This window comes from Rhinichthys klamathensis, unplaced genomic scaffold (assembly GCF_029890125.1).
Source record: "Rhinichthys klamathensis goyatoka isolate OS25496 unplaced genomic scaffold, OSU_Roscu_1.1 h1tg000639l_1, whole genome shotgun sequence".
NCBI classification, from domain to species: domain Eukaryota; kingdom Metazoa; phylum Chordata; class Actinopteri; order Cypriniformes; family Leuciscidae; genus Rhinichthys; species Rhinichthys klamathensis.
Window position 1 is genome coordinate 1117194 of NW_026607085.1, and position 26512 is coordinate 1143705.

At 39.2% G+C, this 26512-nt stretch overlaps 1 protein-coding gene across 1 annotated transcript in view; it reads left to right on the forward strand.

Annotated features, from left to right (window-relative positions):
• Positions 1-14575: 14575 nt before the first annotated feature.
• Positions 14576-26512, forward strand: part of ar (androgen receptor) — a 117449-nt gene continuing 105512 nt past the window's right edge. The window contains exon 1 of the mRNA XM_056241369.1: positions 14576-16408. Within this exon, the coding sequence (XP_056097344.1) occupies positions 15006-16408 (1403 nt within the window). The 5' untranslated portion in view covers positions 14576-15005. The remainder of the gene's footprint in view (positions 16409-26512) is intronic.

Consider the following 26512-nt stretch of genomic DNA (forward strand, 5'->3'; position numbering starts at 1 on the left):
TGTACTACACTGGCTCTCACATTGGGGCTTGTGGATTACCAGGTAAAATATATAGAAAAGATTAACAAAATGAGTATGTATGGTTTATTTAGGGAACATATATGGTTTTATTATAATATATTATAATAAGCATTTGTTGATGCTATTGGACAATTCTCTTTAAATTCAACATATATAATTATATACAACTATTATATTAAATGTTTGGAATTTAACTGTGTTATGCTTGTTCAGAGATTATTTGTATAGTTATCTTAAATACATAGAACACTATTATAACTCCTCTATCTCCCTAGTTTTACTTACCGAGACTCGATAAACGTTGTCCCTCACGCTGGCCCTTATAAAAACCGGCAAGTAAACCAGCATCTAAGCTGCACTGTTTTACATGTCCAGATTTATTGTGGTTCTCTCCTCGGTCTATGGTTTTTCTATCGTCTAAGAAAAAGGACATAAGATTGGAAATTGATACGGCCATAGTCATAGATAACGTTAGTGCTTCTGAGATGGTAAAATCACTGTTTTTTTCTGGCAAATTAGCAAATGGTATCCAAACATACAATCAAACATAATACAGTGAAAGATAATCTTTAAAGTTTATTTGGGGCACAATGATGGTTAGATACTGATAATTAATCACTCAACCCCCTTTATCTAATGCCGCGTTCCAGGCAACCTGTAACCCGTGTTTTTCCAACCTTATACCCGTGAAAGTGCACTGGAACGGCAGTCAAACCCATGACTTCCCACCCGTGAACTCGTACTAGATCGATGTACTCCCAGTTACGAGCTCTGATGTCACATAGCCCGCGAAACCATACAAAACAGCAATGGTTTGTTTACATCTAGCTACCACAATTCCTTGCGCTCAGGTAGTTTGGCGTGACTGGCTTGGAACGTGACAAAGTCGTGAGTCGTAGTTTGAAGTCGTGATTTACGTGCTCAAAAACCTGCCTGGAACGCAGCATAAACCTCTCTACACAACCGCCGGACTCACGCATGTCTGTAGTTTTTTTTTTTTTTTTTACACTTTTCACACTTGTAGTTCTAATGGATCCTCGTCCAACGCGCGATGGGTTGTGGGCAATATCAGCCATTAGAGTGTGCATCGATCTGTAGGCCTACTTCGGATTCTGACCGGATATAGTAGACTATCCGGGTCTCTTTGGAACACTCATTTCAACATACTACGATTTGGGACGTACTATTTTCGAATAGGCCTACTATTTACGACGGATAGTATGCGAATTGGGACGCAACGTTAAAGTATAAATACTTAATTACAATATATATTTACAGTATAATACAAAATTGATAATTCTTATTTTTATGGGATATTGCAGTATTTATTATAAATGATTTACCCGTGCACATCCTTTATTTATTTTTCAAATTAGCATGTGCTCCCATGATCTTTAATCAAAATAACTTCCCCTCCATCTTGAAACAACATCTCTTCTGACATGTTTACTGAGACAAACTGTCACTCACGTGAGATCACAGCAATAGCAAACCACAACGATCCAATCAATTCCCCAATGGACAAAATGTATGTCACAATAGGGAAGAAAAGACTAAAATGCATAACAATTAATATAATTTTAGAACATGTTCATCATATTCAGTTGTAGCTCATCACATTATATTACATTGCACTAAGTTACATTACATTACATTTGTAATATATTGCATTCTGTTATTAGATTGCATTACCTTCAAATGAACACTGCAAGTCTGCAAGTAAGTGATCAGTTGGCAAGTACCACAGCAGGCCATGTTTATCCTGACTCCTTCTTATTGAAGATAGAAGGCATATGTGCTGATTTATTCATGAGCAAATGAAAAATGTGATAAGCAAGGTGACCCATACACATACGCACCAAATGCCCCTTAAAACATTCTAACATGTTCATTACTCAACAATTAATTATATGTGTTAGTTTTTCAAGAGTACTGTCTTTCTCTCTGTGTGATGGTGCGCTTGATGAATTCATTACACCAAAGTTATTTGTCTATTACAAATAGAAATGCATGGACTGCAAAAACATTACCCACCGAACAAAAATAAAAATTCTCTCCATGAGTGCTCCATTGCTCTGTCACTGATGATTTTGGAGTTAATTACGTAAAATGATGTTTATCATCGTGCAAAACACACAAAAAAAAAAAAAACAGAAAGCACAAGCGTTTGTGTCAGGTTGTTATTTTAATTATAACGGTAGAATTGTGAGTATTATGACCTGCCAGGATCCGATGTTAGATCCACCAAGCAGAGAGGTTAGATAAAATGAATAGAGAATACCTTGTGTTTTTCTGTGGGGGCTCGCCCATATTTTTGTGTGCCCGAGCCCCCGAGCAGTGCCTATGATAATTTTCTCCACAATTATCACACACGAAACGATTAAAAAAATGCTAAAGCCAAGTGAAAAGTGTTTTGTGTGGTATAATGAAAGAATAACTGCAGAAACTGGTATATGTGTGAGAGATTGAGGGAGTAGGGCACTTTAGCCTTGCATAGTTAGCCGTATGGTTTTGGCAAAGGAAGAAAAAAACAGATAGAGAAAGTGGGAGAGAGTGCATGACATTTTTTCAGGGTTATTGTGTCTGAACTGTATCAGGTCAGAGACAGTGTTTTGCGTTGGTTGTTTTGTCCCTTAACCGGTCTTAAGCAACTCAAATAGAACAACAGGATGTTATATTAACAGAACCTTTTCACCTGTCAAAAGGAGACCAATATTTTGGTCATTGTTGTTGTGACTCGTGAGTGCTGTCGTGGACAAAGATGTGTGATCACCTCATCCCTGAATCTTATCTCAGCCTGTTCCTGTCCTCTTCCACTTCACACACATTCTTATCAGAAGTTTAGATTTGCCCTGACCTCTAAAATGCGCATTGACGTCCAACCTTATATTTAAGTCTAAGACAGATGTTGTTCTATGAAGGTGTCCCAGACAGAGTCCATAATGACAAACTTCAGACAACAGGATAGCAAAAGTACAATTTGACAGATTAGAGCAAAGAAACTTTTGTAAATATCACACCGAAGTGCTTGAATTTTTGGACCATGCCTAAATGAAGGCATGTATGCTTGTCTGAGCATATACATTCCAGCCAGATGATCCAACGGTAGCTGCTCACATCTCGGCCTGCCTGACAGACTTTTTTTTGCTGGATGAAGGACCACCACCTTCAACTCAACCTTGCGAAGACAAAATTGATTGTGGTCTCAGTCAACCCAATACTTCTTCTCAACTTCTCCATTCAGCTAAGTTCGTCAACCATAACTCTATCAAGAGGTGCGTTTCCCAAAAGCATCGTTAGCCAACTATGGTCGCAAGTTCCATTGAAATCTATTGGTAACAAGGGAACTTTCCACCATAGTTGCCTTTGGGAAATGTACCCCAGGACAGACAGGAACCTTTCACATTGCTAGAACTGCCCGGTCCTGCAAATTTGCCTTATACAACATTAGGCGCTTCTTATCGGAGCATGCTACACAACTCCTTGTCCAAACTGTTGTTCTATCTAGACTGGTCTATTGCAATGCTCTTTTAGCAGGCCTCTGCTGCTGATTCAGAATGCTGCAAGAGTCTTTATTGAGCTGAACAGAGCACACATCACACCTCTCCTCATAGAATTGCACTGGTTGTCAATTGCCCCTCGCATCAAATTCAAGGCACTGTTTTTTGCCTACAGAACAACCACTGACTCTGCATCCCTATACCTAAACTCACTACTTCAGACTTATGTGCCAGAATGTGCAATGTAATGTGTGTGTGTGTGTGTATGTGTGTGTGTGTGTGTGTGTGTGTGTGCGTGCGTGTGTGTCTGTGTCTGTGTGTGTGTGTGTGTGTGAACTGCGCCTTGTGGTGCCATCCCAAAGAGGCACAAAATCACTTTCACAGACCTTTACCTTGACTGTTCCAAGCTGGTGGAATGACCTGAGCTCAACCCAAACTGCTGAGTCTTTTGCCATTTTCAAGAAACGGCTGAAGACGCATCTTTTTCGTCAACACTTGACCCATTAATTCATTTATACTAACAGTTACTATTCTATATATACACTCACCGGCCACTTTATTAGGTACGCCTGTCCAACTGCTCGTTAACACTTAATTTCTAAGCAGCCAATCACATGGCGGCAACTCAGTGCATTTAGGCATGTAGACATGGTCAAGACAATCTCCTGCAGTTCAAACCGAGCATCAGTATGGGGAAGAAAGGTGATTTGAGTGACTTTGAACGTGGCATGATTGTTGGTGCCAGAAGGGCTGGTCTGAGTATTTCAGAAACTGCTAATCTACTGGGATTTTCACGCACAACCATCTCTAGGGTTTACAGAGAATGGTCCGAAAAAGAAAAAACATCCAGTGAGCGGCAGTTCTGTGGGCGGAAATGCCTTGTTGATGCCAGAGGTCAGAGGAGAATGGCCAGACTGGTTCGAGCTGATAGAAGGGCAACAGTGACTGAAATAACCACTCGTTACAACCGAGGTATGCAGCAAAGCATTTGTGAAGCCACAACACGCACAACCTTGAGGCGGATGGGCTACAACAGCAGAAGACTCCACCGGGTACCACTCATCTCCACTACAAATAGGAAAAAGAGGCTACAATTTGCAAGAGCTCACCAAAATTGAACAGTTGAAGACTGGAAAAATGTTGCCTGGTCTGATGAGTCTCGATTTCTGTTAAGACATTCAGATGTTAGAGTCAGAATTTGGCGTAAACAGAATGAGAACATGGAACCATCATGCCTTGTTACCACTGTGCAGGCTGGTGGTGGTGGTGTAATGGTGTGGGGGATGTTTTCCTGGCACACTTTAGGCCCCTTAGTGCCAATTGGGCATCGTTTAAATGCCACGGCCTACCTGAGCATTGTTTCTGACCATGTCCATCCCTTTATGGCCACCATGTACCCATCCTCTGATGGCTACTTCCACCATGTCACAAAGCTCTAATCATTTCAAATTGGTTTCTTGAACATGACAATGAGTTCACTGTACTAAAATGGCCTCCACAGTCACCAGATCTCAACCCAATAGAGCATCTTTGGGATGTGGTGGAAGGGGAGATTCGCATCATGGATGTGCAGCCGACAAATCTGCGGCAACTGTGTGATGCCATCATGTCAATATGGACCAAACTCCCTGAGGAATGCTTCCAGCACCTTGTTGAATCTATGCCACGAAGAATTGAGGCAGTTCTGAAGGCAAAAGGGGGTCCAACCCGTTACTAGCATGGGGTACCTAATAAAGTGGCCGGTGAGTGTATATATAAAAAATGCAATATGTACTGTGCTAGACTAACTGGGACTAGTCACAGCACTTGAATATTTCTTGCCCTATTGTTGGTTTGATTGCTTCTATTGCTCTCCTCTTTTGTAAGTCGCTTTGGATAAAAGCGTCTGCTAAATGATTAAATGAAATGCAATGTAATATGTGTGTGTGTGTGTGTGTTAGTGGGAGTTTTAAATATGAAGGCCGAGAAGAGCCAGAATCAGGAATAGTTCAGATAAGAAAACTTCAACCACCTGGAGAGGGAAAGATATCTGAAGACCTAGTTATGAATCTTAACTATTAGTACAGTTACAAGGGCATATTAAAATATAAGTGGCATGAATATGAAAGCTAATTTATCCTTGATGACAGTAGTTGATACGGCCGCAGGGACATCTCCATGCACCTGCTGTTGACAGAGGAAAAACTATGAAAAGTGGCAAAAGAGCCCTGAACAACATCAGCGTTACTCACAGAACTAGAGTCTTCCTCGAGGGATTTGCCTCAGACCAACAGCATAGGCATAATGAGCAAAACAACATTGAACAAAAAAGTACCATAAAGAAAGCATACTTTTATTTTTACTAAGCATTTTACTATGCTGCTTTTTTCTCTCTCAATAACTGACTTCCAAACCTGACTTTCTTTCTTCTGTGGAACACAATAGAAGATGTACAGAAAAATGTCTCAGATTTAATTTCTCTCTCTCTGTCCACACAATGAAAGTCAATAGGGTCCGATGTTATTTTGGACCCCACTTTCAAAAACAGTTGAAACATGCTTTAAAATATCTCATTTTATATTCCACAGAGGAAAGAAATTCATACAAGTTTTGAACAACATGAGGGTAAGTAAGAATTGATGCAAGAATTGAGTGTGAATTTCCACCACTAAATGTGTTGTCTTGATTCACATAATGACAGTGATTAGTTGCTTATCATTGACACAATTTCCATCACACACTATGAAGAGATTTCATGTGTAGGCCATTTTTACTTGAACCTTTCAATTGACATATCTTCAAGGTATAAACATTAAAAAAACATCCAATTATATAAAACCTTGGATTCTGTTATATAAACATTAAATAAAAACCCAAATGGACATAAAACCTCAGTCTTGCTCAGTGTCTGTCCCAGAAACAACTGAACTGATGAACTTCAATCAGGTATGACTCTGCTGGTTTATTTTGGAAGTAGAGAAAGTAAAAACATGCCAAATTGCCCTTGAGCTCTGTCCATATCAAAAACAGGTTATTTTTTAGAAATGCATAAATTTGTCAGTGCTAGCGTTCTGCATGTGCGCTGTTGTCTTTTAACCAGTGTTACGGAACTGAAACCAGCCTTACTGGATGTTTTCTTAACTGAAAAGTTTGACTTATCAAAACGAGACAATTGTGACCAACACATCATACATTTTAATAGGATGAGATGATCAACAGAAAGAAAAAAAACCTGATGACCGTAAAGCTCCATGATAAAAAGTGAATACAGCCGTGACGTGACCCGATTGTGGAAATTTTGCATTGGCTGCAGAGCTTTAATGATTGAATAGCTCGTGCAAGCCTAAAGAAAGACACACAAAAAAGTTCACTTGCAGGTGTATTGCTGCTTTATGAGGAAATTGTTCAACTCTTATTCAGAGTTGTTGTACCCCAACAACAAATGGCATGACATGAAAGTGTAGGCGGAGCTTATGCCAATAACTTCCACTGACCACAGAGCAGCCAGCAGATAAACAGTCACTTACCTCACCCGCTCTGACAGCTCTCCCAAACACACATTAATCAAAGCCAGAAAGGTTGAAGTGATCGCACTCTGGCACACGGGAGAAATGTAGAGAATGCCTGCTGACTTAAGAGAGGGATGAGTGATATGATACGATCAAGTGAAATGAAGACCTTACCTTTCAGAATTATTATAATTTAATTATTTAAGCAGAAGGCCATTCATTTTTCAGGCCTCGTACACATGCTCTCACACGTAATGAAACACCCAGCCTCTCTGATTAGTGCAGACCACATCTCACTGACAGATGTTAAACCTCAATTGTTGGCATGGTATTGACACCACAGAGAATGATGTACTTAATGCAGCTTGTTAGGGTCTCCATTTGTCTCTCAGTCTGCTTAATTATCTCTCTTTTCCTCTCTGTGACTGGATTGGAATGTGTAAGTGTTTTCTTGTAAATGAAAGCTTGACATTACAGACAAAGGGACAGAGGTTAGAGAAGCCTAAAGGTGGTTGTGTATCATGTGTCTGTTGTTCTTTACTCCTTTCTATGTTAAAAAGTCTTAAACATGCAGTTTTTAAGAGCCATAGATGGGAAAAATATCAAACCCTCTCCTTTGTGCTGTCTTTTTGTTAATTTAAAGCTGCAGTCCGTAGCTTTTTTAAGTTAAAAATAATCCAAAATAATTATATTAAAAAAAACTTATTCTGCCAGTGGTCAAAACTATCTGCTTGCCATAGCTCGATTCAAAACGGTTAGCTTGTAATAATGATTTTAATTCCAGTGGTACTGGTGGGTTTCCGCGGGAAATTCGAGCATGTCTTTGCGTCATTACGTCACACCCGTACACATAAAGAAGGAGTTTCGGCTAGCCGGCTATACTGCGCGTGAGGAGATGTAGAGATGTATAGGCTTTTCTCGCAGCACTTTACATAATTAAACTTATGGCATCCAGAAAGATCCAAACAACAATCATCAGTGTCAACTGGAGATTCAGCAGTTATAAAACCCAAAAGACTTCGTACTTCGGATTTAAGGTGGCTAGAGAAAGAGAAAGAAACCGTCTCATGCGAACACAAGGATTTAAACATCGGCGGGGCTTTTGAAAAGTGCGTGAACTCCATGTTTTGAAGGGGTTCAAAACGGAAGAAGGGATGGCTTTTTTCTGCTGAACAAGTAAGTTAAGACATTTCAACAGTTCAATCGTGTAACAGTACGTTTTCTTAATTCACACAGTTATGGAGTTTCCTTTGTTGTGCCTTTCTCGCTTTGCTATTATGGAGAATATGAATTCTGAACTACACAGCACAGGCGTAACTATCGGTAAGCAGGGTACGCGGTTGCTTACGGGCCCGGACCAATCAGGGGCCCGCGCGTGACTGGAAGATATTGATTGACAGCCGGGCCCCCTAACGCATTTTACTACGTTTAGTCTGATCGCATTTTACTTTATCGCTAATTTATTTGAATAAATAATGACAACAACATAGTGTACTGATCATTAGATACAAGTATGAAAAGACCAATGATGGATTTTGGTGTAATTTGTTTCGAATTGGGACTGGGGAATCCCCGGGTTGGTAAGTGAACATGCGTATTGCGTGCAAAACAGTAAAAACGATGAACTTGAGACAGACAATATCGACAGGCTACTCCTGATTTTGTCAGTCATCTCATCTCTTATATGCTGTGTCTCTATGATCATATTAGCCGCTTTCCGACCAAGTAGTTACAGGAACTTAGTTATAGGAACTGTCCACTTCTAAACAGTTCTAAGAACTACTCTCCCCCAAACTCGGTTTTGCTGTTTGCGTTCGCACTGGCCAAGTGGCCATAGGAACTGGTAGGAGGGGTAAGGGAGTGACGCAAGCACGGCGGCGGCGGCGGCGCCACATACAACAACAACAAACCAGCATGGAGGAGGCTATCGGAATGTTCCTGTTCTGCCTTGCCGGGAGCTTAATAAAGAGTACGAACGGCGGCGTTTAAAGACTCTGCTTGAGTTATATACAGAGAAACAAAGAAGACGAAGGCTCCAGCGTAATATGATCTTAAGTAATATAATGGAAGAAGATAGAAGAGCAGAGCGCAGGAGACAAACAAAACGACGGGTAAGTTTAGCAAGCATAGCAATTAGCTGGTTGAATGCGTTATGTTATGAGTTAGCATAGCATACATAGGCGAATTGCAACAGACAGTGAATAAAATGTGTTGACACTGGGCGTGACTTATAAGTTGAACCAATCAACGTAGACTACCAATCGCTCTAGACTAGGTACTGAAAGAGTTATAGGAACTACGGTCTGAGGAACTAAAAAATCCCCAACTTAGTCCGGTCGGAACACGCGAATAAAAGGTTATAGGAACGTTAGGTTCTAGGAACTGCAAAAGTCCCTCCGGTCGGAAAGCGGCTATTGTCCTATTCATAGCCTACTCGTGGACATTGCGTCATCACGTGCTGTAGGGGGGCCCGCCTTGATAATCCTGCATAAGGGCCCGGTGTTGGCTCGTTACGCCACTGCTACACAGATAACCATAAAACACATTAAATTTAACATTAGTCACACAATGCTGATGTGATGTTGTTAACATGAACAATTTGAGAACAAAGTAGGCTATAATTTGCACGGTTGCTGTAAATCGCGTTGATTAAATCTAACGAAGCTCATCATGTCGAATGCTTTTTCCCCCTTAGTTGGTCAGAACAAAAATGGATGTTACTTACTTGTTCAGAAGACATTTTCTTATGAAAATTCTTATGTTGGTCAAACTTTCAAAAAGTGAATCTGTGATTCTGTATGACAGTATCCACACAGCGCGGTGACTGACAGCACCACTCGCCTCAAAACACTGTGTTCATCCGCGCTGTTTCATGCCGATTTACAACCCACGTAAAGATGATAATTCCGCGAATCACTGCAGTTACAGATTTCGAACAGAGAGATGGCGACAAAGAGGAAAAGCTACGGACTGCAAATTAGAAAATGGAGACTTCGAAAGCTTTGAGAAACGTTGCTTTACTTTTTCTCTTGCACTCACACTCACTTAATGATGTTTTAATAACATAAGATCATTTGAATAGATCATTTGAATGTGTTCCTCCCAAACTTTGTTAATAAAACAGTTTTATTAACAAAGTTCGGGAGGAACACATTCAAATGATCTAGCCAATCAGCACGAGAGGAGACATAGCCGACTCACCATATGTTCCTCAACAGTTTTCTGCATCCCTCCATGCATCACCCTGTCTCCTCACTCTCGGCTGGTTACTACCCCAGCCAGGGATACGGGGGAGTACTCTGGGTTTGGAGCAAATTCCGGGCTCGGAGCCCTCTCCTCAGACAGCATGCCAAAAACATATTCTCTTTACTCTGATTATTTGTGAACTCGTGAAACTTTTCAAAGTTCTCTTCAGTTATAAATGTGAATGCACTCTTATAAATAAAGATTCCAAAACAGTGGTTTTAGTATTGATGCCTAAGAAGAACTGTTTGTTTGTTTGTTTGTTTGTTTGTTAAAGTGTGAAGAACATTTGAACCCTTTGGTGTAGTTCGGTCATTTTAGACCAAAAAAAAAAAAAAGATAATGTACTTGATTCGGTTCAACCTAAATGGTTGTAAAAAGAAATTAGCAGTACTTGTGCAGTTGTTTGGGGTCAAAATCGACCACCATTAAGTACAAAATTAGTTGTTCCAATTTAGCAGACTTTAAGTATACCAATTTACACTAAAAGTACAATAATATGTAGGCCTATATTAAGTACATGAATAGCCTATGTAAATGTATTGGTAGTTTACTTAGCATTAAATAAATGTATTTAAAATACATTTTAGTATATTTATTTTTCACTTGGGAAGGAAGAGGTTACATTCTAAACATTAAGAGTACAAAACAGACACACCTACTCAAACACACTCTCTTGTGGGGACTCCATAAACGTAATGTTTTTTATACTGTACTAACTGTATATTCTGTTTACACTAACCCTATACCCATCACAGAAAACTTTCTGAATTTTTACATTTTCCACCAAAAAAAACAAAAAAAAAACTAATTCTGTATGATTTAAGGTTGTTTCCGCATGGGGACCTCAATTTATATCCCCACGGTGAAACAACACACACGCTCGCACGCACACCCACACACACACACACACACACACACGAACTGGCTGTAACAATATGGAAAGAATTGAGCCAGAAGACTCAAATAAGAGGTTGAAATTAGGCTAGGCTTGTTTTTTTATAACAAAAAAAAAAAAGGTTTTTGGCCGAATGTAAAAATTTTCAAATTTAATTTCAAACCAAAAGTGAAATGAATAAGCCTCAGGCTGAAGGAAATGCAAATTCACGCGTGTACAGTAGAGGGCGCAGCTCAAGCAAACCTTTCAGCTCTGCTGCCATTCTGGATAGCGGAAAAATAGGAAGGATGCAGGAGAAAAAAGTTTAACACTTACTTGACCAAAAAAAAAAAAAAAATCTATAGTAATTTTTGCTTATGGTTTACCTGAATCATCGAAGGTCAGAAGCAAGTACATTGGTCAATAATGTGAGTTTAAATCCATATATATATATTTTTTTTTAACATATTTAGTTATTGGAGGTTTGCATAGTATTCTGATTCTATTCATTTTAAGGAATATTGAATCTTTTTTGTGCAAGTGAGATGAGTAAATGCACGCTCACATTTAGTTTATAACTACAATAACCATCATGTTTACACACAACGCCTTATTTGTACTTATTCATTACTTATTTGAAAAAGTAATTCAGATATGGTGTTGAAAATTTTAAAGTAGCCTAATGCGTTACTTTACTAGATACTTGAAAAAAAGTCTGATTATGTAACTCAAGTTACTTGTAATGAGCCAACACATGGTCGTCAGTGAGGGCCTGCCGCCTTTACTTTCATTTTGTGTTTGTTTTATTATTAAAGTGATTGTGAGCGTTCACCGGTTCCCACCTCCTTCTTCCCACAACAACTAACTTTGTTACAGTCCCTTTCACTTCTGGTGCCTCACTGTAACCAAGAATTTTAATAAAAAACAAAACAAAAACAAAAACAGGAGGGACCAGTTGAAATAGATTTTTGTGGCAATCAACATCTGCCACCTGTGCTGTTTAACTTGTTTAACTTATAGGGGCCTACCGAATCTGGAATATTCTTTTAACATAATATTAGCAGGTCTCCACAACCTTCAAAACTATTTCAGATAAATAGAAGATTTTTTTTTAAAACAGAATAAATGGTATGCACTTTGCCGTAATGCTCAGAGTATATGTGGAATTTCAGTTACTAAGCAACAGGTGTGCTACACACACATGCGGACACACACTCGAGTTGATGGGATAGAGCAAAAAGAAGCGAGGGATTGGTAGAATGCTGATTCCTAATGATTAACAAAAAATGTGATGATGAGACATGATAAACAAAAACCAGCTCATACTCAACTGATAAGCAACACAACTGAGCACTTTCCCTTCAACTAAGCAAATCTCCGACCAAAACTATAAACAAAACAATAGCCCTCTCAACTTCCATCCCTCAGTCTCAGCTCCTCCCACAGATTCTAACCAATTCATTCTGAATAAGCCACTCATTCTCAATAACCTCAAACACTTCACTGCAGCATTCCTCATCCAAATCAAACAGCGTTCATGACAATTCAGGGCTGCAAATGCAATATCCTTTCCCTGCACTGCATACGTGGCACGCTCATTGCTTATGTGAAGGCTTCTCTTAAAGGACTAGTTCACCTCAAAATGAAAATTTCCTGATAATTTACTCACCCCTATGCCATCCAAGATGTTCATGTCTTTTTTTCTTCAGGGGAAAAGAAATTAAGTTTTTTGAGGAAAACATTTCAGGATTTTTCTGAAATGGTTAAAAAGTATATAGGGCCTACATTTTAAATTTTTATGGAAAATGACAGATCGCTTCGCTAGATAAGACCCTATTCCTCAGCTGGGATCGTGCAGAGCCCTTTCAAGCACTTCAAAGCCCTTTGAAACTGAATTGATTTGGACTTCAACAATTTGGGTACCGTTGAAGTCCATTGTGTGGAGAAAAATCCTGAAATGTTTGACCAAAAAACTTAATTTCTTTTCCACTGAAGAAAGAAAGACATGAACATCTTAGATGGCATTGGGGTGAGTAAATTATCAGGAAATTTTCATTTTGAGGTGAACTAATCCTTTAACTCTTGCTTATAGGGCATCATTTATGCAAGGAAATCATTTTGTGTGACAACATTTGACATGACTGAGACCTTTGTTGCAATGTGATCAGTTTTTTGACAGTTGAAAACAGAAATTAATAATGTATAGCCTTATTTCACTGAGGACCATTAACATCCCCTGAACCTTCTGGCAAAGAAAATAATAAAGGTCACAGGAAGTTACAGTGAATAAAAGGGTTATTAAGAAATGTCCTTGCCTTTGCAGTCAAATAAGTTCTAGGATAATAATAATATTACTTGTAGTACAATGGTCTTTTGATTAAACCGGGCCTCATGGCTGGATGTGAATGAGAAGCCACCCAGGACCCCACAGTTGCATTACCCTTCAGTAAGATATAATTATTGTCATGTTATGTTTCTCATCTTCTGAATGAAAAAGTTAGAGTGATGCCTTGCCTTTATCAAAGGGACAGCAGTCCAAGCAAAAAGATAGTGATTTCATGGATTTATGCAAAGTTAATTTATCCAACACATTCTGACTCTTTCTCTTTCTCATTTTATTCAGTCAGTGCACATTTCACATAGGCCTATTTTAAATTCCCACCTCAATTGAAAAATTCACATCCTCTCTGATGACATTAGAAATGTTTACAAAACCAAATTATACTAATTAATTAAATTCTGTAGCCTAATTTAATAAAACTGTCTGTTAAATAACATAAAATTTCATATTTCATTTAATTGACATTAAATGTCCAGACAGGAACATTTACTGCAGAAAGGTTAAATATTACCATCTCCTCTAAAAGAAATAGCCAACAATCTATTTTGCTCTTCAAGTGGCTTATTTTGTGGACTTAACAGTCCCATTGTGGATTTAATGTGTGCTCAGTAATAAAAGCCATGAGAAGCATTTCCACAGAATAAGGCCCAGACCCCCTATAAAGTGCGCACATGTGCAGTTTCTCATAGAGCATAGTGGAGCTCATTGATTTTAGCCTATTTTTCACCTATTTTAAACCTATGATATTTATAGGCTATACATCATCGGTGTTTTATTTTAATACTTTTAAAGTGAGTTGTGATCCCCTGATCGTATTTGCAGTGAGCTCTTATTTAGGCTACCCGTATAACTGGAGCCGTTCCTGTGACTGTATTATTTAGTCCTGACAGTTAAAGCGCTCAAGGACTTTCCCGAGCAAACTCTCCGTAAAATTACTGCTAACCCCGACAAAACACCGTGACACAGAAATATTACCTGCGAATGCGCCCAGAAGAGTACTTGACACGAGAAAAAAGGGCTGTAATAACTTAAAAGAGGAAAGTGGCTGTTATGATGCGCCCAGTAGGCTACTGTAGCAACAGCCGCTTCGGCTCGGGTTGATGATTGAAAACAGACAGCGCAAAGTCTTATCGCTTGTTCTCAAGGTAGACGGAAAACTAGCCTACTCGAGCAGCGGAGTGAAATTCCCACCCCCGGTCCGGTTCACTTTCTCACCCGCTCATTTATGGATAAGACGTGTCTGACTTGACGCTCTGATGATCGGATGCACCAAACGGTCGTCCGCGTGCATTTTCGGAAAACTTTTCTCGTTGACGTTTATTTATTAAGAGCCGCCTGTGCGTGTCCTCTGCGATTACACAAGCGTTCGTTTGATTATTTTTGCTTACACACTCTCGCCCTGCGCAGCTCCTCTGTCTGACTGGAACTTTTTCCAAGTAATTCGTCGATGAACTTGTTGCGGTGAGTCACCTTTAAACCCTCACGGGGTGTGTGTTGTACTCTGTTTCTAGACTATTGAGGTTCCGTTCGGGTTGATGGAGGCTTGCGAGTCGCCAGACGCAGTTTTTCACGGATCTTACCAAAGCGTTTTTCAAAACGTGCACGTAAAGAGAGCGAACACCGAGAGTTTGGACATTTCTAGCTCCAAGAAGTGCGGCTTCCTGCAGGAGACCGCGTCGAGGGAAATGCGTTTAAGCAAGCTGTCCCCCCGCAGAGGAATACTATGCTCCCCCGAAAAAGAGTGCGAGAGTACGATTTCGGTAATACAGGTAGCGGCAAGCCGTATTAATTTTCTCAAGAGTTCAACAGTAAGCAAAAGCGACTCATCTCTGTCATCTAGCGGCTCGGGCCTCGCAGACGCTACCGAAAGCAGCGACAGTCGCGCAGGTTTCCTTCGGGGCGCTGAGAGCGGACAGAAGGGCTACGGTGCAGCTGAAGTTCACAAGCACCAGTTGGGCTCGGGCCGTGACGCAAGTGTGGCGAGTAGTAGTCGCGCATGCAGTAGCAGCATCACCATTTCGGAGACAGCGCGAGAGCTGTGCAAAGCCGTGTCAGTGTCTTTGGGCTTAGCTATGGAGTCCAGCGAACTAGGCGAGGTGGGACCGCACCATGCACCGCCACTGACCACTGAAAGTAGTAGTGATGAAATGTATATGCCTTTGCTCGATTGCTCAGTGAGCGAACCTGGGGCAGCAGCGAAAGACAGAGAGTACGCTCTCGCGATGGGACAGAGAGACAGAGGCTTAGAGCTGCGAGGCAGGGACAAAGTGCTCGGGATGTTTAAAAGTGGCGATCTGGTGCAGCTAGCAGGTGAGGTGACAACCTTGCAGTACAGCAACGCGTCTAGATCACACTTAACATCAGGTGTGCAGGAGGTGCATGAGTTCGCCAGCATGTCCGGGGACATTGCCAACCCGAGTTCAGAAGGTACGGCAGCGACGACAGCATCGGGTATGGACGCGACGCACGCAGCTTCGTGCCAGTTCGAACAACTGTTGCCCGCGAGCATGGCCCATTTCGTCCACCCGGAGTTCGAAAACGGACCGAGCCAAAGCTTCGCGAAGCCCTCGGCGATGTCCGGGGAGTTTACGGAGCCCGTGGAGAATTACGTGAATCACTATAATGTCAAAATTAAGGCAGAGATGATGCCCCGTGAACTGAATGACACCTGGGCGTACCCGCATAGGTACGCTGATGACTCTAATGGACAGTACGGGCCTCCAAAACAGAGGATCACTTACGCTACTGACCATGAAACGCCGTTTATTTGTAACCCATACGAGTACGGCCAAAGCGGGTCTCTGGTTCCGCGGGAGCGACCTCAGCCCGAACAGTGGTACCCGGTCGGGATGTTGGCCCGTCCCCCGTACCCTAACGTGCCCTGCGTAAAAAACGAGGTGGGCGAATGGCTGGATGTAACATCGTTAACAGATGGCAGGTAAGAAGGGGCACTGCTTTTACCTTTTCTTTGGCGAGGCTACTAGTTACAACCAATAAACTTTGTTGAGAAAGTTAATAAATAGCACATAGACATTGAATGGCGTTTGAACAATAAAATAAAATAACACGTGCGTCTTTGTACCCCGCAATGCGACCGAATAGAGGATAATTAAAGAGTTAGTCCGACTTGTAGAAATTATTTATACATAATTTGAAGTTGATAAATGAACACATAACCGAAATGATCACGAAATAATGCATGTATTAGCATTTTGAAAAACTTATTTGGAGGGCATTTAATTAAGTTGTTTAGAGATTTTCAACCTGTACAGACCCAGGGGACCACCCCCATATAGCCTATTAAATATCTTCACCCCGTGTAGTACGTTCACGGACCCCTGGTTTCTTGTGACGTTTCAGTTCTGCATGTTCTTTATAAGATTGCTATTAATGGATCGGGATCAGTTAGCCTCTGGACCATTAGCACGAAATTAAATTTATAATTCCGGGAGGAAGTGTTAATTTGCTTGATGTTCCTCTCTTTATGTCTGCAGCCAATAAACCAGTACACAGAGACAGCTGTACACATTAATACAGTATCCGAGTCTTTAACACAGAGGCCAGCCTCCTCCCTCAGGGTTGCTGGGTTCCAGGGATACTGCCATCAAGGCAACCCCACACGGTTGTGTCCAAATGCCTCAGAACTCCTATCATTGAACTTCGCTGTATTCTCATTCTATTTCTCAGTCATTCACACATTTTATCACTCGCAGACTAAACATGGAAATGGTACATTTTGATTTACACACCGACACACTGGTCCAACTGTCGGGTTATGCTTTTAAATTGACAGGCTTTACCTAAATTTCATTGCTTAAGCCTATGACAAGTTAGGCAATTTTTACTTTTTCCTTAATAGGTTGTTGTTTTAATATCTCAAATTGTCAGCATTTGTGGTTTTACAACATGCTCTATCTCTAATTTGATTTTACTGAAGGCTGACAGTTGACAGTTTAGCTGTTTCAGTCAGACCTGTGCCGGCTGGAACAAAAGCAGGACGATGATAAGAAAATATGCGGGAGACTGAAATTAAAATACCTTAAACTCAGAGAGTACTGAGAAGATTAAAAACAGTATCTCTGTATTTGTCTAAAGAATCTGAGCGAGAGTTTGGTGGTTCAAACTGAGGCATTTTTTGTCCAAGGCTGTTTTAGTGTTTACAGTCTGTTTTTTTTTTCTCCTGAAAGGAAACGCCACTTGATCTTTTTGGATAAAATATATAGTTTCAGACACCAGCCAGAACATGAAACTGGCACACACAGACCCAAATAATGAGTGAAAGTGTGAGAGACTTTACACTGGTCTTGACCTGATATCACACATAATAAATCTTCTGAACATGAGTCTTAGAACACGAAGCCACATTCAGGCGGAAAAAGTGGTCTGTTAATACCACAATAAAGTTTGAGGGGTAAATTGTATTTATTTGAGTAGGAATTGTTTGCACTCATATGTACAGTATTAATAGTTTGTGATGGTAGTGGTAGTCTGCTTGACCACCAACTGTATTTTATGGTGATTTTTTCCTTTCTAAACATTGATCGTTTTAATAAGCAGTGAGTTTGATGAATGGATGGTGCATAAAAAGACACACACTCCAAGGTTGGATGATCACTGAAGATAGCTGAGTTAGTTGTATATATTTAATTTGTGTGTCTGAAGAAACAGGGACAAAAAGGGAGAGAGGGGTGGGCTTGTGAAAAGAGTTTTTGTGTACGCATGTCTCTGTTATGTAATAATCTGAAGTACACCTTGGTCAAATTAAGTTCTGGTTAAACATCATTCCAAATAAGGCAAAGGTTCTTTACAAAGCGTTCTAGTGGAACATCACATGGGGCTTGTACCAAGAACCCTAAAAGATTTCACTGTAACCCTATTGCACTAGAGTTCTGAGAACCCTCTGTTGTGTCAGCGTTCTTATTTCAGCCTGGTCTTATTGTTTATTGGTACGTAACACTTACAAGTAAACATGCATGTATGCATTTGTATGTGTGGATAGATTCTGACATGTACAATATGGACGTATTGACAACATTTAAAATGTAAAACACGTATACAGCTAATGAAACAAAATATTTACAAATCTTTATATTTATGTAGTTACACTTTTACCGTTTTATAGAAACCTTTTATTTATTTATTTTATATTATTTTAATTTTAGTAACAATATAGAATAAAGAAAAATATATTTTGAGCTGCTAATCCCTAGCCTGACTATGTCAGTCTTAGTACTTCCGCTAAATTTCATTTCGCTTCTGTACTCAGTCTGAGACAGCGGCCTATCTATCCGTTTTCCTCCGGCCTGAAAACAGCCGGCCAATCAACGAACAGAGGGTGGGCTGAAAGCCGTGACGTAGTCGCTAAGCGCAGAGTTTAAGATTAGGTTAGGGAAATCGAAAACGACCGCGGATATGGAGACGCGGATGCAATTCGCTCTGTTGTGGAGAATATTCCCGGCATTAGCAAACTGAAGCCCGAACAAGAAGAGTGTAAATTAAACATTTTGAATGGAGGTGGTGATGTTGTGGCCCTACTTCCTTTGGGAAAAGTTTAATTTATCAACTATTACCGATCGTCAGCGAGAAACTGGGGAGCCTTTTGACAGGTCAGTGTCTCCTTTCTTTTCCAGGTCTTAAATATTGCGATGACATTCTGTGATCTTGCAATTAAGTTGCAGCATTTCCGACAGACTCGAGATGAACAAAGAGCTGTGTTTAACAGAACTAATGCTAACTTTGACAGTTGGCTGCAAATATTTTTTTGTTTCTCTCTACTGTCAAATATCAGTTTAGAGGCCCTGATTGTACCGTGAATGCATAGATTAACTTTGCATAATCTGCAAAAGTCGTTTACAGCCATGTTCACTCCGGTATTTCGCTCGCATCATCAAGTGTTTACAGCAGGTTTACAGTGGAAGTTCGATCATAGATTTGTGTTCGATGCATGATGTCTGTGGTTCGATGCGGCTGTGTCGGCGCATAACATACGTCATATATAAACTTATCTGATTGGCTTACGGGTAACCAATGATTTTAAACTTCAGACAAACGCCCCCTAGCGAGAGAGAAAACACTTCTCTATTATGCCATTCCAGCCTCTGTCTACGAAGCAAAGTGAAGTAGCAGAGTCTGGTATTACCAGGCTAGCTAATCCCACTCCCACCTGTAAACCTACCCGTAACCATTTCTTTAAAATATGTAGCTATAAAGAAACATTACTGACAGACAGATGCAATTACAATAATTTATTTATTACAGAAATGTCAAAAGCGGTACCAAAAGTAGTCCAAATGATGGCGGTATATAATAGTTTTGTATAAAGCACAGAGTACAATTTAAGTTATTAATTGCTGAAAATCATATTCTGATCCACTCTGTGAAGGCACACATTTCTCATTCAAACGCACATCTACCGAAACACGGCATGTCGCAATCTGTGACTAAAGTCGGGTGCACACGGTGTGATTTATAATAGTCCTTTACAATTGACCCTTCGCTAAGCCCCGCCCTCCTTAGTTACTGTTGCTACGCCTGTCAAGCTTTCGCGGCTGCCACGTCTATTACAGTGCGAATGCACCGGTGTCAGACATTCCCAAGGAGATAATTAGTCATTTTTGGCGAACAGGTGAAATATCTGAGAGAGCAAGACAAAAGGGACAGCAGTATGCATTCGAGGGATATATCCACGACATAATATGCAACCGATTAGAGAATAATTTCATCAATTGAAGCTAAAGCCTATAACGTTAAGGTCCCAGCGCAAGCTGCAGCCGCCTCCTTAGCAGACCATTCACATGGGAAACACACAAATTGAACAGCTATGTTCATCCACAGCAGAGTAAGTGAAATGTGAAAATAATCTAATAATTACAAATCAAACAGTTTATCCATCAATCTAACACCGGGACAGCCGCGGTCGGATTGGGGTAAAGTTACTGGGGTAACGTTAGTAGGCCGTCGATTAACAAAATGCTGAAATATATTTTAAAGTATGTCAGTGAGCCTCCGTCTTGCCTTTAATCGTCTTATTTTACGTTCAAATATATACATTATGAACAAAGAACCGCCATTATTTGCAAGCAATAGGCGGGTTTTTTTTGTTAATCCTGTCGACATTTAGTTGTGAATGGGTCTCCACACTGCTTGATCCACGCCCGGGATTTCTCCCCTTTGGCTTTTAGGTTTCGGGAAGAGAAAAAATGCCACCCCACCGTCCAAACTTTTAGGAGAACGGGTATCAGATTTGCACAATCCATACGCACAACGCGTCGGCATGTTTCCCTCGCTCGAAAGCTTGACAGACCTCCCGCGCCTAGTTACGGTTACTAAGCCACGATTGGCCAGTGGCGGTTTTCTGGCGTGGCTTAGCGAAGGGTCAATTGTTTCTTGTCAGACTGTACGAACATGAATCCCTAGTGATCCATGTCGTCACACTGTAGATCTGAGTTGTCATTGATGTCAGACTCTACGACAGTCGAGACGTGTATAAAACGGACGCACACAGGAAAACTCATCTGGAGTTTTACATCATTAATCAATGACACGTTCGGTGACCGTGAGCTGAATTACAAATCTCTAATGCTAATTTTGGTCATGGCTTGTCTCAAAAAACAAAGACAATTTGACGGTCGTCGTAGGAGTAGTCACACTGCATGCAGGAGGTAAAATTAGATCGCAACGGTCATTAATCGGCTGTAGGTGAACGTGTCAAACTAAAGACCAAAGACTTCAAATTTTAACCTAGGATCAGAGGAATCATTTAGAATTTGCAAAATTGGTCTCAGACGGACAAATCGTGGCCAAAATCGTACAGTGAGAACCCAAGCCATATTTAGTTTGATATATTCACAGACAGCCGATTAACATTTTACCTCCGACAAATTCTGGCAGTGTCAGAAGATTTGACTCGCAGTCTTGCAGTGTGACTTCTCCTACGACAACCGTCAACTTGTCTGTTTTTCAAGACACCATGACCAAAATTTATGTTTTGATAATGTAATTAAAGATTTCTTTGTAGAGCCCCCATTTCAATCCCTCATGTAATGCAGCTCACTGTCACCGAACGTGTCATTGATCGATGATGTAAAACTTTGGACGAGTTTTATTGTGTGCGTCTGTTTTTAACGCGTCTTGACTGCTGTACAATCTGACATTAATGACAAATGAGATCTTAAAGTGTGACATCGCTTACAGCGATGATTATGTTCATACAGTCTGACAAGGAACAATCGTAAAGGACTATTATAAATCACACAGTGTGCACCCATGAGCAAACAAACTTTAATATCATTTCACGAGTTCACACTTGCATACAATTAGAGTGGATAAGGTTTAATGCGTATCTGGCGTGCTGTCCGGGGGGAGGGCTCCGAGCTCCGACAAAATAAATATTACATGATAAGTAATAGTTAAAATATTCCATAAATGTTATTTATTAGGTTTGAAAGTGTAGTCTACTCTTGTTTAACATTATGTTATCCTTCGAAATGAGTTGGCAGCAGAAGTCACAGAACGAAATCTTATTTCATATTAAGTATAGTAAACTGTTTATAAATGCGATTGAAAACATAACGTCAGAATAAAATAGAATCAAATAATTCATGCCATGATTTCACTATTCTTGAATATGAATTTGTACACATTTGTACGTTTGGAAAGTTGTTCATATGTAAATAACTTTAAATGCTGGCATGCTGCCAACATGTCAATATTGTACGTTTCAGGGTGTATGCAAACGTAAGTCAATATATGTGGTAGAACCATGTACAAATACATAATTCGAATGAGATCACGTTGCTTATTTGCATTGAAAATTACTATTTTAAGTGTAGTTATAACAGTCATATTTATATTGTGTCTTATGTACTGAACTACAGTGCTATATTAGGCATACAAGACACTGGCAGTGCTCAGAACAAATAATTGTTTAAAGGGATAGTTCACTCAACAATGAAGATTCTGTCATGTCGTTTAAACCTCTATGGCTTTCTTTCTTCTGTGGAACATAAAGTGTATTTTAAAACATGTTTTTGATTTGTCCATACAATGAAAATCAGGGGGGTCCAGTGTTTTCTAGACTTCAATATTCTTTTCTCTTCCACAGAAGAAATGAAGTTAAACAGGTTTGGAACAATATGAAGGTGAATAAATTATGACAGAAAAATTAGAAAAAAAATAACATGCTTGTCATCATTATTCACCCTCTTGGCGTTTCAAAGTCTTATGTTTTTTTCTGTGGAAAACAAAAGGAGAATTTTTGAAAAATCTTTTTAAAGCTCTTTCCAATGCAATGATAGTTCATACTGACATGATGGTGTCTGTCAAACAATAAAAAATAAAAAAAGCTTTGTGTGAGAAATCTGATCTTCCTCTCCTCTGAAGCCTGAAATCTCATTTACATGTTCATTCAGTTTTTAAAAAATGGTACATTTGACACAATTGATGGCTATGTAATGACAAAAGGATGATTAAATAATGACAGAATTTTAATAATTTTGTTTTGGGTGCCTCTTGTATGCCGTGCTTCAGTGGGAGTCAGTAAAGAGCATAATGTGCGCTATTTGCTGCGGAAAAATCATCTGCGTGTTCACTGGAGATTAGGCTTTCAATCCTCTGTTTGTGTTCAATCTGGAAATCCAGTTTCTTTATATGATGATTTGGCCCTAAAACGGCAAGTTATTGAAACAGTGATGTACAGTAAATGACTGACAGCAATGATATTATAAATATAGACAAACACGGTGCACTCGGCAATTGGATATGTATAGAGAAGCAGTGAGTTGTGTTCTGTTGTAATGTGTAGGTTTATAAACTTGTCTCTGGAATATTGCCCTTTTGTATATATTATAAAACAATTCTGAGCAAAGTAGTAGCCTACCAGCCATCACTGCCATCAACAGCACAGGCTCCCTGGAAACACATGACACAGCAACTTTGTCACATGAAACCATATGCTTATGACCTTCTTTGAAGTTTTTAATATCAAGCGCTGCTCCCATGCTTTGATCAAAATGTGAAATACTCTTTTCTCTGTTTAAACTTGCCCTTTCCATTTTTAAAAGCACTTTTCTTTTTTTCTATACTGTAAAATGACATCAATGATGAAGGTTTTCCTTGCCATACTGTATCACACAGTCGGTGATGATGCTCGTTTTTAATAGCAATTCCTCTCAATATTGTTAATTTGCTGTCACATCTCTAACTTTGGAAGGCTATGCAGAGGTGAAAAAGTTGCATACAAAGTTTGCGTACATACTGACCTTGTTTATTTACACTAACATGTTCTGGGTCTTATTGTAATCAACATGTTATCAGATATAACATAAAACGTCTTCGTAATCTTTCATAAAAACATAACTTGTTCCGCCTCTGAAAAATCATGTAGAAACAACTTTCGCAATCCAGTCATATTTTTTTTTCTCATTTATTATCCTAGAAATCACAATATGGGAATAAAATGGGCCTTGAATGCCATTTCCTGACTTTAAGCAATTGCATTGTAACAGTAACACCACTAGCTATATGAAGTTGTGATATAAGCTTTTATAAGAGCTATTGCGTAGAACATTTGTATTCATTACCATACAAAATGTTTTGTAGGTTTGACTTTTTTCAAATCAAAACACAAATTAAGATGTAGTCTATATAAGAAACCAAATTGTCTTGAAGATGTTTCCTATTGTTGAACTGTCATTTTATTTTAGTCGATCACAATTTAACAAACATAAAGATTGAAAGAGAGAAACAATGACGTCTATTATCAATGCAGCAGTCCCCGGATACTGTTTCTAATTTATGGTGATTCAAACGGCATTGTATTTTTGAGGGACTTTGACAAATGTGGGTGACTTATGCTCCTGAAGCCCTCTTTACACCTAGTATTAAAGTCCCCCTGTAATAAGGGCCCAAGCCCTGAAAGGGTGCAGAGCCCTATTGTTTTCCTCAGGATTATTTGTTGTTATTATTAGGGCCTAAGCTCTAGTCTAAAGTCTCTGTCTCTATTTTGGAGCAAAAAACACTCAATATTGACAATGTTGTGTCTAAAATGTAGGCTATGTCACTTAATATTAGCTTAAATTTAGCCTGTATTTTAGTTTATGAACTATTTATTTATTAATTATAAACTATTGGATAAAGTATAAAATAGTAATGATCTGAAAAGGGGGACAAATGAGCGTCAAGCTCAAGGCTGTGACGGTAGACGGACATTGTATTTTAAAACTGTCCAACCATGATTTCAACCGAGGGGGGAACGCCCATGTTCGAATTTGTTGTTAAATATTTCATTACTGATTTTTATCAATCAGTTGTTGCAGCCCTTCATGTCGTACATGTACATTTCTACAGAGCTACAAATCAATTTATGAAAACTTTTGATGGTAGTAGTTATTTGTTGTTGTTGTTGTTATCGTTGTTGTTTTGTCTTTGTTTTTATTACAAAAGTGTATGACTGTGTAAGTCAGCTGTTGAAAGCAAACAAGAGTGATTTGTTACAGCTCATATAGGGTGGTGTGAGGTAGGCTATCTCTCAATCTCTTGTCCCATTGGCTTCTCAGTTCTCATTATCGGCATGGTTACAGAGGATCAATTCTAAAAGAGCATTCATCATTACTGGTTCAAGTGTGTCAGGTGGATTATGCACCTTTTCTTTACAGGACTGTGGAAGTCTTATTTTATTGTATTTGTATTGTATTATAAATGTTCCAAGAAGTTTGAAATTACTAATAAAATAAAAAAAGAGAGTGAAAGAGACCCAAAATAAGCATTTCTACATTTGTTTTTTAGTTCTACATTATTTTCTTTTAAAAAAAATGTTAATTAGTTTTGGATTTTAATGTTTTGTGTTGTCAGGTTTTGTTCTGGAAGATTGAAATGGCTTTGCAAGGGGAATAAATTCAAATCAATAAGAACATTCAAATGTCACTGATAGAAAAACCTGACATTTATGAGCACAGTTTATATCCGTTGTGTTCCATTAATGGTCAGATTTGAGCAAAAATTATAAAATCTAACTCTGACTGGCTTTCACTCAAGGTTAATGTGCTTTTAAAAAACCTCAGCACAAGTAAAAAGTATTTGAATTTTTTTTTCCATGGAGTTAATATTTGAATATGGACTTAGTCTTGCTCTAAAGTTCAATGCTGATGTGCTCATTCTTGTTTAATTTTTCAGGAATCCTGCAACTCACGCAGGTAAGTATGTAAGTATGCTGGGTTATATATAATTATGATACTACACTAATTCTACAAAAAAGAAGAAAAAGAAAAATATAATTAATACTTGTTGATAAGTATATTGCTCTTTTGAAATTGATTGAATACCGGTATGATAAAACGTAGATATTAATGCAGAATAAAAATCAGATCAAACAGCGTTTAGTATAGAGGGAATAGTACTTCAGCCTTTCTTGCTGTGCTGTTTATTTGTCCCATGTTACGGGAAACTGAAGTATGTGTTTCTGCCAGAGACGGACATCTGTTGGAGGCTTTCTGTGATAAGACTTAATACTGTGTGTGATAGTGCATATATTGTCCAATGGTACACTTCACACTAAACACATTGGGGCAAATTCATTAAACAGTTTGTGAGCTCTATTTCAACATTAAAACTTTATTTTATTCATTAACCTCCCGTGGTGCATGTGCTAAATGCACCAATGTAGCGCTGCATTTCAGTGAAGCCATTGTCAATCTTTCAGAAGAAACACACCTCTTGATATTAGGCTCAGATTGCATCTTTCTCACAAAAGTCAGTGTTATTTGTGGAAAGCAGAGGGTAAACTGACTTTCATTTGATATAGTTGTTTGTGGTCATTTATATTGGTCATTACAGTATTTATTCATCAAAGGATGATCAAATTATAGGAATGGGGTTATAATCGCACATGGCATAGTGTGATTAGTCGGGCACACCTACTGATTCAGTTATTTGAATTGATGTGGTTTTACAGCTTTACACTGTAAAACCTGTCAGATAACAAAAATGTGTCTCATGTGGTAACATCTAATTAACTTTATTCAAAAATACGATTGAATCAATCTAA